We start from the raw sequence: 15362 nt of genomic DNA, 5'->3' as shown, positions 1-15362 counted from the left end.
GGGCTAGCGAATAATGCACGGTCATTACAAGAAACTTTTGCCAGCTTAGCAGCCAATCAGAACACTCGTACTTTTGAAGCCATATAATAATTGACATTTTGAATTCTTGTAGTGATTCTTATCATTCTTAGGCCCAGTTAATACGTCGTGCTTCTGCCGTGCCGAACTAAATTCAGGAATTAAGTTCGACAAGCGCTGCCGTGCTACACGGCTCTGGCACGGCAGCGATTCAAACGTCGTGCTTCTGCCGCGCTAAACAAAATTCGTAAATTATACTTTGTATTTTGGCGAGATTGCGTTCCCACGGGGAGTTGAGAGAAGAATTGTTACGAGGCATCAGTAAATCCTGAATTTGGTTCGACTCTGGCACCACGTCTGAATCAAAGTTGTTTTCCTGCCGTGCTACAGTCGAACCAAATTACAATTAAGTTCGGCACGGCAGAAGCACGACTTCTGAACTGAGCCTTACTAGCATCCAATGAGCAGTAAAATCACCAGCAGATAGTTAAAATTAAGAACGAAGGACATTGGCTATGCGTATTTTTAGGAATTAGTGTAATGATGTAAACTATTTTGCTGGGTGTCTAATGGTGCTGCGTAATGTATTGTTGGTTCGCTTGTGTGTCGTTGTGAGGGTATTTGTCGGTGGTGTAGTCTTTTTTATTAAAAATTGAATCATTGGATAATGCAGTACTCTAGCTCTGGTTGGCTTAGCCATCATGGTATATGAGCCATTATACCATGCTCTCCATATATGGTAACTGTACGCGTCTGCTCAAAGTTAAAAACAAGCTGAGAATCGGTTGTTTTTTACAAATAAAGTCGAGAAGAATTCTCGATATTTTGTGGGCGTTTGTAATAAAACAATTATTCCACTCGCGCGGCTTGTTGGATATGAAATGGTAAAAAATTGTCAAGTATCACTGGGTGGATCATTATACGTTGCCCACCTACCCCTCCCCTAAGCCAACATTTTGCTCTAAGTGAGAAGTAAGTGTTGATGTTGGCTTAGGGGAGGGGTAGGTGGGCAGTTTCCTAGAAACGTATAATGATCCAACGTCATTCGGTGATTGTACCCATCCACAGACGACTTGTGGACGCAAAATTCTTTTTCACGAATATGCTGCAAAACTAATCAATCCTGAAAATCTCCTGCTTCCTCACGAAATTCGTACTTTGGCACAGGACCGGAAAGGTTGACTGTTAGCACCACTGGGAACCCCCATGAGCGCCTCAGACGCGCAGAGAGAGACCCATCCACAACATCAAGAAACCTCGTATTTTGTTTTAACTTTTTACTTACTGTTAGCAGCTCCAAAGACTGATACAGACACCAAAATAAATGTTGATGTTCCTAGTGAACAAGAGGATCCTGAGAAGGACAGTGAAGGCAAAGAAAATAATGATAATAAATCTGACGAAACAGAGCCGATGGATGTTCAAGAAACTGGAGGAAAGTCTTCTGAAGATGGCAAGGATGGCGAACAAAAGAAGCCAGTGTTTGAAGCGGAGGAGAAAGACGATGATAAAACTGATGACACAGCAGATAAGAAAAATGATAAGTCAGGAAAAGGTGACGAAAAAGAGGAAAAGGACACGATAAAGGAAACAGAGAGTGGTGAGAGTGAAAGTGTAGAGCAAGGTGACGTGGTTGATAAAAAGGAAAATGAAGGAAAAAAGGAAGTTGAGTCAGTTGAAAATTCTTTTCATGAGGCTGACGGTAAGGGGGATTCTGATCAAACAGAAAAAGCGCCAGAAGAGAAAAGCGGAGAGAGCGAGAAAAAAGAAGAAGAGTTAGAAACCGATAACACTAATGATAAGCCCTCACAGAAAATAGACTCTGATCAAAAGGAGGCCAAACCGGCTGGAGATGCTATAGAATCAGATAAAAAGGCAACTGACAATACAGCCGAAAAGACCGAATCGCCTGCGATAACAGAGCAGGCCCCTATTAAAACTGATCCGGTAGCAGTCCCTTAACAGGAGAAATCTACTGTGAAATCGGCTGGACTGAGTAAGCCTGCAAGTGCAGCTAATGAACAGCAGTGGTTCATGTTTAACATTGCCGACGGTGGATTTACTGAGCTGCATACTCTGTTGGAAGTGGAGGAGAAAAGGAAGTGCAATGATATCTGGTGGAGATGCCATGATTATTGGCTTCTGGCTGGAGTTGTTATGTATCCTGAACACAGTTATTGAAGTAGTTACTGTATTATTCCCTTTATTCCTTCCCATCCCATCTTGTGGTCTAAGTTTTGTATTGGGTATCCAGATTTAAAATGTTTGTCGAGTCTAACTACATGGCATTTGATCATTGACATCAAAGTGTTTGTCCGCTACTTGCCATTCGAGGTGTTTTACTTAGAGTTTAAGCTTCAAGTATACAGCAAACGGCAAACGTCATATTCAAGTTGAGAATTTCTCAAAATAGAAAATGAGTAGATAAAAACAGGTCAAGTATAATACTTATGGATGAAAAATTGCGTGAAACACTAATTTTTGTTTAGAAATAATTAAAAGTAACCACAAGTAAAGGGAAAACTTGGTCACGTGATACAAATTCGCGTTTGCCGTTTGGCGTAAACGTGATGCTTTTAACTTCTCTACTTATGGATCTCTGTGGAGGGGGGATAGAAGAGAACGTTCTCTCAGGCGCGTGTCAGAAATTTTCATTCCGCGGAATTTAAAGTATCCTGTACCCATTCCTTCCACATAGCTCTGCAGTGTTTGAACGGTCAGGATTTTAAAAAAAAAAATCAGCTCTTTCCCTCGCCTAACCCTTGACCTGAAATAGCCTGGCCCCAGTTTTTCGAACGTTGGATAGCGCTATCCACCGGATGAATCAATTTTTAGCGGAAAAGTATTAGGGGAGCCAAATGCGCCAGCCAGTGCAAAGAGATTTATCCAGTGGATAGTGCTATCCATCTTTTGAACAACTGGCGTCTGATTGAAGGGTATGTGCTGTTTGGACTTATTTGTTTTGTAATTGGTTGTTTGTCTACCCTCGAAGCACTTAGGAGTTCTTAAGAACTCGTTAAAACGTGTCCGTGCGTTCCAAATCTAATTATAACTTGGAAGTGTTGGTTTTTAAGGAGAGGAGAAAACCGGAGCACCCGGAGAAAAACCTCTCGGAACAAGGGAGAGAACCAACAACGAACTCAACTCACATATGACGTTGACTCCAGAATTCAAACCTGGGCCACATTAGTGGCACTCGGGTGCTCTCACCACTGCGCGCGCGTCAGCCTTGTTCCTCAGCTGACAATAGCCTACGTTCGATATATCAACTCCAATGCTTTCTGGTTTGGTTTTCTTTGTGGTTAGGTCTCCTTTGGGAATTACCAGACAATTACATCGTAAACATTTTGCAGTTTTTTTTCGGAAAGCCTCTTAGTCATATTAGAATTCCGATATATCGAACGTTGGCTTTTCAGTAGAAGGTGCAGTTTAGTAGAGCGGAAAACAAAAAAAAATGCTGAAGAAAATCCAGCGGAGACAAAGTCATTTTATCTAAAACTACAACCATCCGAACTGCGACTTAAAATTTTAATTGTTTTATAATAGAGTATTTTATAAAATTTCTCTACTTTTGTGAGATTGCGAAAATTGGTGGCAATAGGGTATTTTGTTTCTCCTTGACATTCTCTGTCTTTCAGTCACAGTTATGGCAGGTGGCAGGATATCGCTAATGATCGCAAGTTTGGGGTGGTCAATGATCCGTTCAAAAATGGTAAGTTGTTGGAGCAGCGTCTGTAATGAAATTAGCAGCCAAGAGTTATCAAAACTCGCGTGCCTTTAATTTTACGCGGTAAGGTGCAGGGCTGTCATTAAGAGCCGGGGGCCGGGGACTCCTCCCGGCTGTTATGAACGTGGCCCCCTGCTAGTCGCATAGGAAAATAGAAGAAAAATAGAACCAAAAGAAATCCCTAGCTGTTTAATTCCTTTCCTACTACTTATTGTATTTATCCGGCAACTTGAAATCTTAGTGACATCCCTGAAGGTGTGCTGGTAATAGTTAAGGAATGGACTTGCAGCAAGTCGACTGCGTTAGTGCTGAAGGTGCGAGCGAAGCAAGCGAACGAGAGCGACGAATCGCGAGACGAGCAATGTAAGTTAAGAAACAAGTCGACTGCGTGATTGCCGAAGGCGCGAGGGGACGCGCGAGCGTCGTACGTTGAGAAATTCTAAGGTAAGGAACAGTCAGTGAGAGACATCACAATAATTAGGGCGCACGTTAACCAGTTTCAATTCAGACCACGCTAACATTACCACTAAAACAAGTGCTTATCAACCCAGTCCAGACTTCTTTTGCTTATCTTATACCTTGGTTTGTTTCTATTGCAGTCTCTCTGGAGTACAAGAACCGCTTTATTGCGCGACGCTTTAAGGTTTGTTCTGCTGATATTGTTCCCAATTTTGTGTTTAGACATCAAATAGGTTTTCATCTTAAATTTCTTTGGGTTTCAGGGATAAATGACCAGTGACTGTGTGATATTAAATACCTGTACCTTATTAACAAAGATTGCTTTGGCAATTGGTCATAGGCAATGATCACTCGGGCATACGGAACTCGCTGCAATGATTTGCTTGAGGTACCGCCAAACAATAGCTTCTTAATGCCTAATGCCCAAAGCAACCTTTCTTGAGTCAGGGGTAACCCCAAATCCTCAGTCTTAAGTCTGAGTTTTGAACCATCAAATTTAGCCCCCTTCCAGTGGCATTTCTACATTGTTTCCCCCTGTACGTCTTTTTTATGCTAATTCAAGCACTGGTATGGTCATAATTGAAACAAGAAATTCAGTTAAGGAATTAGAAACCTAAATTAAGCTCTTAGACTGGTTCGACAGAAGAAGACAGTGCGCACACTAAGCAATACCGTCACAGTCCACAGCATGTTCATTGAAACTCAGGCAAGATGCCAACCACCCTGACATGGCTTTAAATGCAAGGTAAAATATCAAACCAATCTGCAGGAACGGTGTTAGTACCTTTTTTGAGAACTGAGATACGATGTGCAGTCATTTTTTGTGTTTGTTCGGTAGATTTGCGGAACTGGAGTGCTTAGCGGAAAGTCACCAGCATTTGTCCAAGGAGTCGTTAGCAGGAAACAAACTTGCCAATGCTGTACTTCATAAAGGTAATCTTTCACACAGAACGTTTAGTAGCTTATGGCTTCAATAGCCTGTGAACAGGCTGTCTATAAGGGGAGGGTGGAAAAAATGAGGACCATTAGAGGTACTTCTTGCTACACACGTTAAAGCGTTTGTACCTATTCATCACAATTAAAGTAGCGTCGTTCGGATTATAAGCCTGTGAATATTGTTGCCTTTCATCGCTCCCCTCTTTTGGACGTTTTGTGAGAAAAACTAAAAAATTTTAGTCCTGGTTTTAAACCTTTCTTGTGAAAATGAATTTTATCTGCCTTTTACTCGTGGTGATAAAAACTTCATTTAACATACTGACCCTGTTGTATGGTTAAAAGACAAAAAATCACTATATCACCAGTCCTCAATTGTTCAAAAGCTGTTTAGGGACCTATAGCGCTATCGACAGGTTAAATCGCTAACCAGTAGAGACGTATTAGGGAAACAGATTGTGATATCCTCTGGATAGTGATTTATCCAGTGGATAGGACTTGCCATCTTCTTGATCCTCTAGGATGTAACAGACGGACGTTTATCGTGCTTGTTTATGTTTGCAGTACTTAATCAGCAGGAGGAGTTACTATCACACACGAAGTCGGACGTCAATCGTCTTCCTTCGACACTAGTCCGAATGTCTCCCGTCACTGCTCGGCTTAACATGTCGGAGAGAGGAATCCTCAGCCGTCTAACGATACGTGGTGAGGGACCACCACCCAATGTCACCATACCTGGAAACACCATCCATGCCCCTTTCGTTCCAGGAATGGGTTCAGTTACCATCCAGCTAAAGGTCCAACCCTTAGTGTTGGGCGGTGGCACTATCATGCCCCCTGTACAAATCAGAGCAGGACCCCTGCACTACACTACAAGCTCTGTGTACCGCGCTCCACCCGTGACAGGCAGCAATGCAACCATCACAGTCCAGCCGCCTCCACCAAATACTCTATTGCTTTCGGCCTCCACTGCTACATCTAGTCAGGCCAAGCCCGGACTCGTGTAGAATATACCTAAACCAGGCTCTCCGATGATCAGTCATCACGTAAACGCACCCACCCCCACACAGTACGTCACTACTCTTCTTACCAAGCCCGCTGTGACTGCGGCATCCGCTGTACCACAAACAGCGTCGGCTCCTGCCAGCTCTGGAGCCGTTCTTACTCCGGTCATCAATAGCGTTTACAGTTTGAGCACTGGCCAAACCGGAACCGAGTCTCCCCGTAGCAGTACACCCCCCGTTATCCAAGGCGGAATTGGTAAAATGCTGACCAAGTCTGCCACAGCTCTGGTGGAAAATCAGATCACTTCCATAATACGTAGCAAGGCTTCAGCAATGGGTCTTATAAGGCCAGATACTTCATCTGGCCCCAGTTCCCCCTCGGAAAGGCAAGCAGCTTCGCCAGGACAAGGTCAAAGTACGCCCCAAGCCCCTCAGGAGGAACCCAGCCAGTCGCATACTGTAAAAACTGGGGATACCACTAAGGACAAAGATCCTGATGTGATTTGTTTGGACTAATTTCAATGCTATCCTAAGAAAACCGAAACACTTGCTTGACTGGTTCTAGTTATAGTTCCTGTTAAAAACGTGCTGCATGACACGTGACTAACGTAGAACCGAACATTTTTAGGCACCTTTTAAGTGCGCTGTAAAGGCTTATTACTGTCCTGTCAACCAAGTCAAAATTATCCAAATAATTCATTTGTACATTTATAAAATATCTTATTGCTGTTGGTTTGAATATTCGATGTGAACTAAATCTTTTTCTTTTTTCGTCTGTGGGAGAGAGGGGCTGAGATGAAATTGTAAAGCTGATGTAACTTATGTGGAGTTCAGCTAATATATGAGCAACAAATAAACACCCACTTTTTAGAAAAGAAATATCTTTGCTCTTGAGTTCTCTCATTTGCCAAGAACAAGTGTATCCGTAATTTTTTGTTGCATCAGAAATTTCGTTCGAAAAAGCGGAATACTGTTTCTGTCTTAATTCATACACATTCAATTTTATTACTGTTTTTCGCGTTGTGAACGTCTTGATAAACCCTTAACAGAAAGATGTATTTTTTTTTTCATAGTATTGTGTTTCAAGGGAATAGGCGTCTGTCCCCATCCAGTCCTCTTTGAAAACGGTGCAATCACCGCTGATTTTTTGCAATCTGGCCGGAGTTAAACCACTATGGCAGCCAAAACGTCTTTTTTAAGAGCGAGTCTCTTGTAAGAACGGACAGTGATTTTAGATAAAAAAAATTAATCTCTCTTATATTCTAAGATTTTATTTTTCGGTAATTACAAAATGCATTTCGACGAACAACCAATGACCCGCAAAATTATAGAAAATGGCTGTTTGGATTATGCAAGAAAAACGGCGTTCGGCCTAAACTTCTATAGAGGCTGTCACATACAGCCCGCTTAACAAGTAAGTTAACATTTTGCTCATTTAACTCTAATCTAAATATTGCCATAAACAAATAAATGAAGGTGTTAAATTGTATCATATTTGTGACCCTCTTAACCGTCTGTTTTCTGACTCGACCCCAGTTGCCACTAAGACCCTGTTTACATGGAGTGGGGGACCCCGGTCTAGTGGGGTAAGTTTCTTTTGTTTTGTGTCCTCCAGAGCGTGAAAACAAAAGAAACTTACCCCACTAGACCGGGGTCCCCCACTCCATGTAAACAGGCCCTTAGTCTCCTATGGAGCGTTTTCACACGACGTCAAGGCGGCCATACAATGAAATGGTGGCCATGTTGGTGTTCCAAACAAATCCTGTGGGAGTTGAACTCTTTTCTTATGTAAACACTTTCTTTTGTTCCGTCGTTGTCGCTTGAAGGGAAGCAACCATCCCATGGTCCTCTTCGCACCGGATGCCGTAATGGTCTCCCACAACCGTTCCTTCGCCTCTTGCAAATAATAAGAGACGACTGGGGACGAGTCAGGTCTGTTTGATGGACTCGTGTTAAGGCACCCCACGGCCACGCCCATTGAGCTAAAACACGCTCCGTTCTCCGAAAAGGCGCCCACCCCCGTCGGCAAATCTTGAAAATAAGCAGTCTATCCCTAATAACGCTCTGCCCTCCTACTACCCGTCACTTTTCCATATGTTAAGGATTTCACATCCTTTGTTAATTCAGTCGTCTTAGTATCTTGTCAGGAAGTGTCGGATGTGTGGGCGCGCGCTCATAAGTTAAAATAAGGGAAACAACTTAAGTTAAATAGCGATGTTGCGCAGTTTACCAACCACGTTCAAACCTGTTAACAACCTGATTTGTTGCAAGACAGGTTTGATGTGGGTGGTTAAACGCGCAATATCGCTATTCAACTTATTCTACAGCAATGTTGCAAGACAAGTTGCACGTTTTTTGTTGCCCGTTTTTACGCACCTTTACTTATTTAATTGCCGTGTGCATTTAGTTCGTTGTTGAACGCATTACATTTGCTTTGGGTTGTTTCCTACTCATACACATTGTCGGTAATTGTGCTCAATTAGTGGGTGGCTCCTCCTAAAATGTTCTACAATGATTGGTATGCAGGATTTAATGGAGCCGAAACCAATTGTGGAATTGCACACATTTTGGCATTTTACTGAAGAACATTTACGACTTATAGATATTTCAAGTAACAAGAATTTGTCGTCTGTCCTCTTTGAATTTCTTTCCTTTCCTCTTAAGCCCCGATATCCACATTCAAATTCTCCGTACTGATCTCGATACGTTTTCGTAAAAAAATTAGTTGTGATAATTTGATACAAGATCAATGCATTTTCCATCCCGTGGTCATGGAGTTAATTCTCAGGATCATTTCTTTCCATTCTGTTTCGATGTTTTTAGACGAAAAATGATGTTGATCACTTCTGGAAACTTAAGGGTGGAATATTAAAGATTTTGAGAGATGTTCAGGAACACAAGAAGTTGAGTTGAACGCGGTTTATTTGCTTCCTTACAGCTTGTAGAACTCTACTAGTTGAGTCTTTAGATGAGATCCTTAAGTGAATCAAGTTTAGCTTACAAAGCGGTTGTATTTATACTGAACAATAAAGTTAATCGGTTTTTAGCAAGACAACATAGTATTCATATGCAGAAAGTAGGTGTTAACGCAAGGCCGATTTACACGGCACGATTTTTGCTTTTGACTATCGTGTGCGACTAGCATACGTCATGACTTCACGACAGATCGTGTTGTGTTAATGCACACGACATTTGCACGACACATGTGGATGTCATAAGTGAAAACTGTGCGCGTGTGGGTGGTCAAAAGTGATGACGTATATACTAGTCGCGCACGATATTCGTAAGCAAAAATCGTACCGTCTCAATCGGCCTTTAGTAGGTGCTAGACCTGATAGAACAAAAGAAACCAAAATTTAGTTGAATTCAGCTGCGCGTGGAAAAAATGGGCAAAGTGGGGGTTATCTCTATATCCAAATTCCTATACAAGAAACTAAAACAATGGTTTGAAAGAAACCTAATTTTCCTAAGATTCCGTCGAAAGAACGTCTAGTTTGAAATTTAGCTGAAAATGGCCCAACTGAGAACAAAGAACTCAAAAGGTGTTGGGTCACGTGGCACTAAGCTACATTTAATGAGGTATGTAGGGCTGATTATTATTCCAGTTTGAAAGCAAAAGTGAGAACTAATTTCAGTTTTAAGCAAACGAACTTCGTTTCGGAAATTGCTTATTTTCCTTTCCACACCTGAAAACACCTACTAAGCAAAGTAATTATTTCTATCTAACGAACTTGTTTTTGTGTTTCCCAAATAAGCTTGGAGAGGTGTTTCTTGTTTTTATTTAAATAACTAAGTTAATAAATAAATAATGTTTTGGAGGTAGCTCATCCACAAAGTGGTTCTTCGTCTACCAGACTCCTGAAACTTAACTATCAAGAGAGCTTACAAGCCAAATTTGAGCAAATATCAAACCAAACTGTCCAACTACTCTTTTTAGAAGAACTTGAAACCCAAACACCAAATGCGAATAAAAGGTCGGTGCAAAACTCCATGTCCAGGAATTCCGATCTTTTGGCTGCAATGCGCGCAGCGGGAAGTTGACAAAAGCATGCCATCTGTTTACTAACAATTAGAGGCACGTCTGTGATCTTGACAAAGAGTAATGGTATAATGTAAATACATTTCTTAACCGACCTGAAAAGTACGACTAAGGAGGTTATATATGTGGATTATATAGGATATTCCAACACCAGGGATATATATATGGTTAAAATATGATATGTGAGAGGAGAACCGACAAGAAAGTTTAATCGTTTGTTCGTTTGTTTTGCGGTAATTCATAGCTAATTGCGCAACAAAAGGTACGATGTTTTTAACCGCAGAATCTGGTTTCTAGGAATAACTTTCTTTCTCTCTTGTCAGTACTTTCCTCAATAATAAATACAGCGAGCGAAATATTATTTTAAACAAGCAAAGCCGAAATAAAAGATAAATACTGAATTAAATGTAAGTTGAGCTACGATGAAAAGGCGACAGCAAAAGGCCTCCGAACGTGTGAGCTTAATCGTTTTTGGACTTCACGGTGTCACGTAAATTGCTCATATTCAATCTATTGTTTTACAGTTGATAAGCTCGGTTTGCTTTGACTATCGCCTCGAAGTAGCTAATGGTTTTATGAGTAAATATGTTTGTATTTTTTGGTGGTTTTTATTTTTAAATTTTTGTATTTTTTTGTATTTTGTTTTTTAAACCCCTCAAATTTTAACTTGATTAAATATGGCCAATAAATTAGCAGCTAGTACTAATAAAAACTGGGGTAAAGAATAAAACTCCGGATAAATAGTTGATGGAATGGACGATAGCCTCAAAGCCATCTAGAGCATGACAAACACACGAGCAAAGCTGCTTACATTGATTTGAATCTACATTAGGACCCCCGTTTAACTGGAAATTGGATAACTGGATTTAAGTCCCATTTCCCTAGGATTTGATCCTACGTTTCAGTCATTTATACTCAGATAACTCGAATTCCCCGCTAACTCGAACGAAATTTCGTTTCCCTTGATCCGAATTTACTTCTATAACTCGAATTCTGGTTCATGGAACTCACCACGAATGCCATCCTATTGGCAATTCCTTGTCTTGCAAACTGAGGAACAACCCCTAAAACTAACATTACAGCAATTTGTTTTTTACTGCTTCTTAATAAGGGCAACGAACACATCATGTATCTGACAGTCGTTTCCCGGTATTATCATAAAAATGCATAATCGTGTTAATATTTCTGATGAGATAAGTTAAATGTGCCCTTTACCATATACTAAAGTGCTGAAATATCAATAAACTATCACTATTACCATGGGAATTGAAGATACAATCGACCCCGATAACTCGAACGCCCGCTAACTCGAACTGTCTTTAACCTCGGGAGATCAGGCCCGATTTTAGCAGTTCTCATACAATCTCTCCTACGTAGTCGCGCTAAAATTCGTTTCGCCTTACCCTCCGGAATGTTATTTACAAAGAGAAACGAAAATAGAGCCGCGCCTCAGGTTAACTGTTTTTAGTCTCCCTTCTCAGAATTTGAGTTACCGGGGTTCTACTGTACAGGTGAATCCTTGTTGACATTTTTTGCCTTATTAGCGTAGGCTTATCATCATCTGATGAAACTAATAACATGAAATTTCTGAATATTGAAAGACCATAACATTTTCAGTTATCTCTGAAAAATTGAACCCGATATACCAGATAATTTCAAGGAAATTCTCTTTAAAAAAGCCCAAAATTTACGAAGAATGTATGAGCTCATCAAGTAATTTTGCAGTTTTTAACTGCTGCTATTTTCTTTTTTACTGATTGCACGGAGCTGAAACGAGCACAAACTTTATAAATTTACCAGCTCTTTTAATTTTTGAACCTAATTGGTATATACGGCTACATCTTCCTTCATCTTCTATGGGTTAACTTGTATGCTAATGAGGTAAAATGTAAACCATGTCGTCACAATGAATCCGCCGTTTCAGTCCCCACACAAAAAAACCTTTCACTAAACTATACGTTTAGTCTTTGACATGAAAAGTGCGAAAAATGGCTGAATTAACTGAACGCCTTTAAAAAGACGTATCGTATGTCATTTCTGGAACTTCATGAACCAAAATTTTGGTAATGATGGATTCTTTCCCGCTTTCTCGAGTCTGGGTTTGTTTGTCGCTCTTGTTTCCAGGTGTTTCCTCATGATCAGAATTCCTTTCACCTGCCTGACTGGGTTGATCTTCTTCCAAACTAAAGTTAATAACACCAGTATCTTGGAAAGAGGTTGAAATTGACGGCATATTCATTTTTCCTGTTTGCAGCTGGCTCTTAAAAACATTCCTTCCAGCAAATCCACGTACTTCTCCCTGCAATTCATTCAGAGGCAGCAGCAAGGCCAGACAGCAGGAGAAAGAGCACTTGGGGTTCTTGAGCCATTCTTTTATAAAGCGATAGATGTATACAATATACTGAACTGCAAAGAAACAAAAGTCATAGTTACGTATACTTAGGACTGTCTGCAGTCATCTCTCCCTTTCAAAAACACCTTCTTAAAACGTACACGTTGACTTGACGTTTTATAAGGCGGAGTCCTCTCTTGTACAGCTGTCTTAACTCTTCTCTGTGAATATTTTGGCTTTAAGTTCAAGTCTTATAGATTACTTACTTACTGACTGACTGCAGTAGCGGATCCAGACCCTCCGATGGGGGGGGGGGGGGGGGGGGGGGGAGGGCTGTCATTCAGACCCTGAGATAAGGGGAGAGCCCGATCCCCCCTTCGGGCCTCATTTTGGTCGAAAAATAAGGGGGGGCCGGGCCCCCCGGGCCCCTCCCCTGGATCCGCCACTGGACTGACTTAGCAGTACTTAGATACACACTTACTTACTTACTTTAATACTTATAACTACTTGTGAAGATCACTCACTGTGAGAAACGCGATCAATTGTGAACCGTGCAATTTTTGCAAGGGCGCGAAAAATCCCAAATTTTGCAGCTGCTTGCAAACCTGGACATAAGTGCTACCTAAATTGAGGCATTACAGTAATACAATTACAGTTAGAATGGCACTTGAAGCTTAACCGATTTACATAGTGAACTAAATTTTGGCCGAAAACAAAAAGCAAGCACGGAGCTGACGTCGCCCTAATTGTGATTGGGGAGCTTAAGCAACGACGACGGAAAAGACGACGTCTATTTGGACCCGCTCAAATTGTCAAATGTAGGCAACGTTTCTGTTTTTTTCTATTTTTTTTTTTGACGTTGATGTTTTCGTCGTTGATCGTGGTTGCTTAGGCCTCCTGTTCAAGTCCCATTTGAATTGTAAATATCAACCCCTAGGATTAATTAACGATATGCAAATGAGTATATACATAATAGGAAATACTGGTACATTTTGTCCCTTTCACTTTACTTTGCCGACACGAAGGGCGATTGGCGACTCACCCGCCCACCCCAGCGAGTAAGTCGGGTCCCAGATTTTTTATTCAATTCAGTCTATCTTGGGCTTGTCCCAGGTAAGATTGATTCCCTTATAATGCCATTAATAACTATACCCATGAAGGGTTGATTTTTATACTATTGAAGGGTAAATTAATAACCGAAGTGGTTTTACACTTAACTTACCTACGAGAAGACCGATTACCAAAGAATTTGCTCCAAACACCAGTACTTTGAACATGATGTTATCCACATATGGATCGATTGAGGCTGGAATGTTCTCGCTGTTTATCTTACTCACAGCTCCTATTCCCAAGTTTACAAAGGTCACAGCCAGAGATATCAGCATTAGTCTGTTCTCGAATGGATCCACAATGGGGCTGACATAGGCAAAAAACATTCCATAGAGTCCTGACATGATGCAAGCCAGTCCGACATATGCCCTGCTTTCACCACCAACCAGGATGAGACCTGACGTGAGAACCACCTTCCGTACTGTGTCGACCAGCTCCCAGTACCACGAGCGTGGATGGTAGTTTTCGAAAAGGAATCGCAAGCCTGTGGTGACTTCGCTGCTTTTCACTTCGATATTAGGATTTTGGTCCTCGTCTTCCATTTTATTCTGACTTGTAACGGTCAATCGCACTTTCCAGAGAGCTATAAGTGATGCTGTGGGAAGAAGTAGTATGTAAGCGACCGCAATGTAGGCAACGATGACTGATCGACTGTAGTTTGTACTCTTACAGTCGATACTGTAGTCAGTCTTAAGAAACTTTTGGCAGTGGGTTTTCGTTTTGTCCGAACAAAGCAGACGGCAAGTTGGGGGAAGCACACTAGCTGTTTTGGAGCAGGTACTGAGATATGTCACGTACAGGAAGAAAAACAGGTTTCTCAAGATCAGCTCTTTCGTTTGACAAGATTTCTTTAACTTTTCTTCTTTGGAGGAAGCACTCCGTTCGAGTAGAAGCTTTCGTAAACAATAAATGAGAATCGCAACAATGATGGCAGTGGCATTCATTGCAAGGATTGCAAACAAGCTCTTAAAAGCATTGACCTTTAATTCAGGGAAGATGCAGTGAAGAGGGGCAATCTGAAATACATTAAGCTGTATCATCTCCGAATATTTTCCAATGACAGAAAGAGAATCTGGCCATTTGACGTACGAAAATGTCTGTAACAGTCCATCAGTGACTTGGTAAAAGCCAATGACAATTTTCAGCGTTCCAAGTATCATATCCACTGTGGATCTTTCTTTTTTCTCCTTCTTTTGCTTCCTTTTACTTGACCACAGTATCACTAAAATAATGACCAGGATAACTGCCACCACGATCGACAGTTGTCCGATCATCCATTCGTTCGTTGGACACTTTTTACACGTTTGAAACTGTTTATAGTAGCCATCACTACAAATTTCACACAGCGGTCCTTGATAGCCGTCAGCGCAAGAAGAATTGAAACCGCCATAGCAAGCTTCTTGTTGTGGACATTTGTGCGGCGTAGGAACAGTGTATGGGAACTCGATGAGCGATGCATTAGTTGAGGAAGAGTTCCTTGAATCCAAGAGATTACGTGCAAATGATTCATAAAATTGTTTGTGGGTCAAATTCTCCCATTTCCACCAGTAACCCTTCTTCAGCTTAACATGGTCATCCACACATTCTAATCCTTCTTCCTTGCATTGTTTGCAGCCTTCAAAAAGATGGGTACGATGAAATCCTCTCAAACAGGTGCAAGCTCTAAACCCAGCAAACATGGAAGTATCTGTGCCTACAAAAAGCAAAAGTCGGTTAGCTGAATTGATTGTATTTCTATCA

The 15362-nt window shown here is 41.3% G+C and overlaps 2 protein-coding genes across 2 annotated transcripts in view; one reads left to right on the top strand and one right to left on the bottom strand.

Moving 5' to 3' along the window:
- Positions 1-1834: 1834 nt before the first annotated feature.
- LOC140947727 (chromodomain-helicase-DNA-binding protein 5-like) overlaps positions 1835-15362 on the top strand; it is a 233965-nt gene continuing 220437 nt past the window's right edge. The window contains exons 1-3 of the mRNA XM_073396904.1: positions 1835-2177; positions 3657-3730; positions 4345-4388. Coding sequence (XP_073253005.1) covers positions 2053-2177; positions 3657-3730; positions 4345-4388 — 243 coding nt within the window. The 5' untranslated portion in view covers positions 1835-2052. The remainder of the gene's footprint in view (positions 2178-3656; positions 3731-4344; positions 4389-15362) is intronic.
- LOC140922090 (uncharacterized) overlaps positions 11985-15362 on the bottom strand; it is an 11452-nt gene continuing 8074 nt past the window's right edge. The window contains exons 3-4 of the mRNA XM_073372118.1: positions 13735-15315; positions 11985-12586 (exon numbers count right to left, since the gene is read on the bottom strand). Coding sequence (XP_073228219.1) covers positions 12192-12586; positions 13735-15315 — 1976 coding nt within the window. The 3' untranslated portion in view covers positions 11985-12191. The remainder of the gene's footprint in view (positions 12587-13734; positions 15316-15362) is intronic.

This window comes from Porites lutea, chromosome 1 (genome assembly GCF_958299795.1).
Source record: "Porites lutea chromosome 1, jaPorLute2.1, whole genome shotgun sequence".
Taxonomy (NCBI): Eukaryota; Metazoa; Cnidaria; class Anthozoa; order Scleractinia; family Poritidae; genus Porites; species Porites lutea.
Note: the sequence above shows the minus strand (reverse complement) of the source record. Positions and strands in the feature narration are given on the sequence as shown.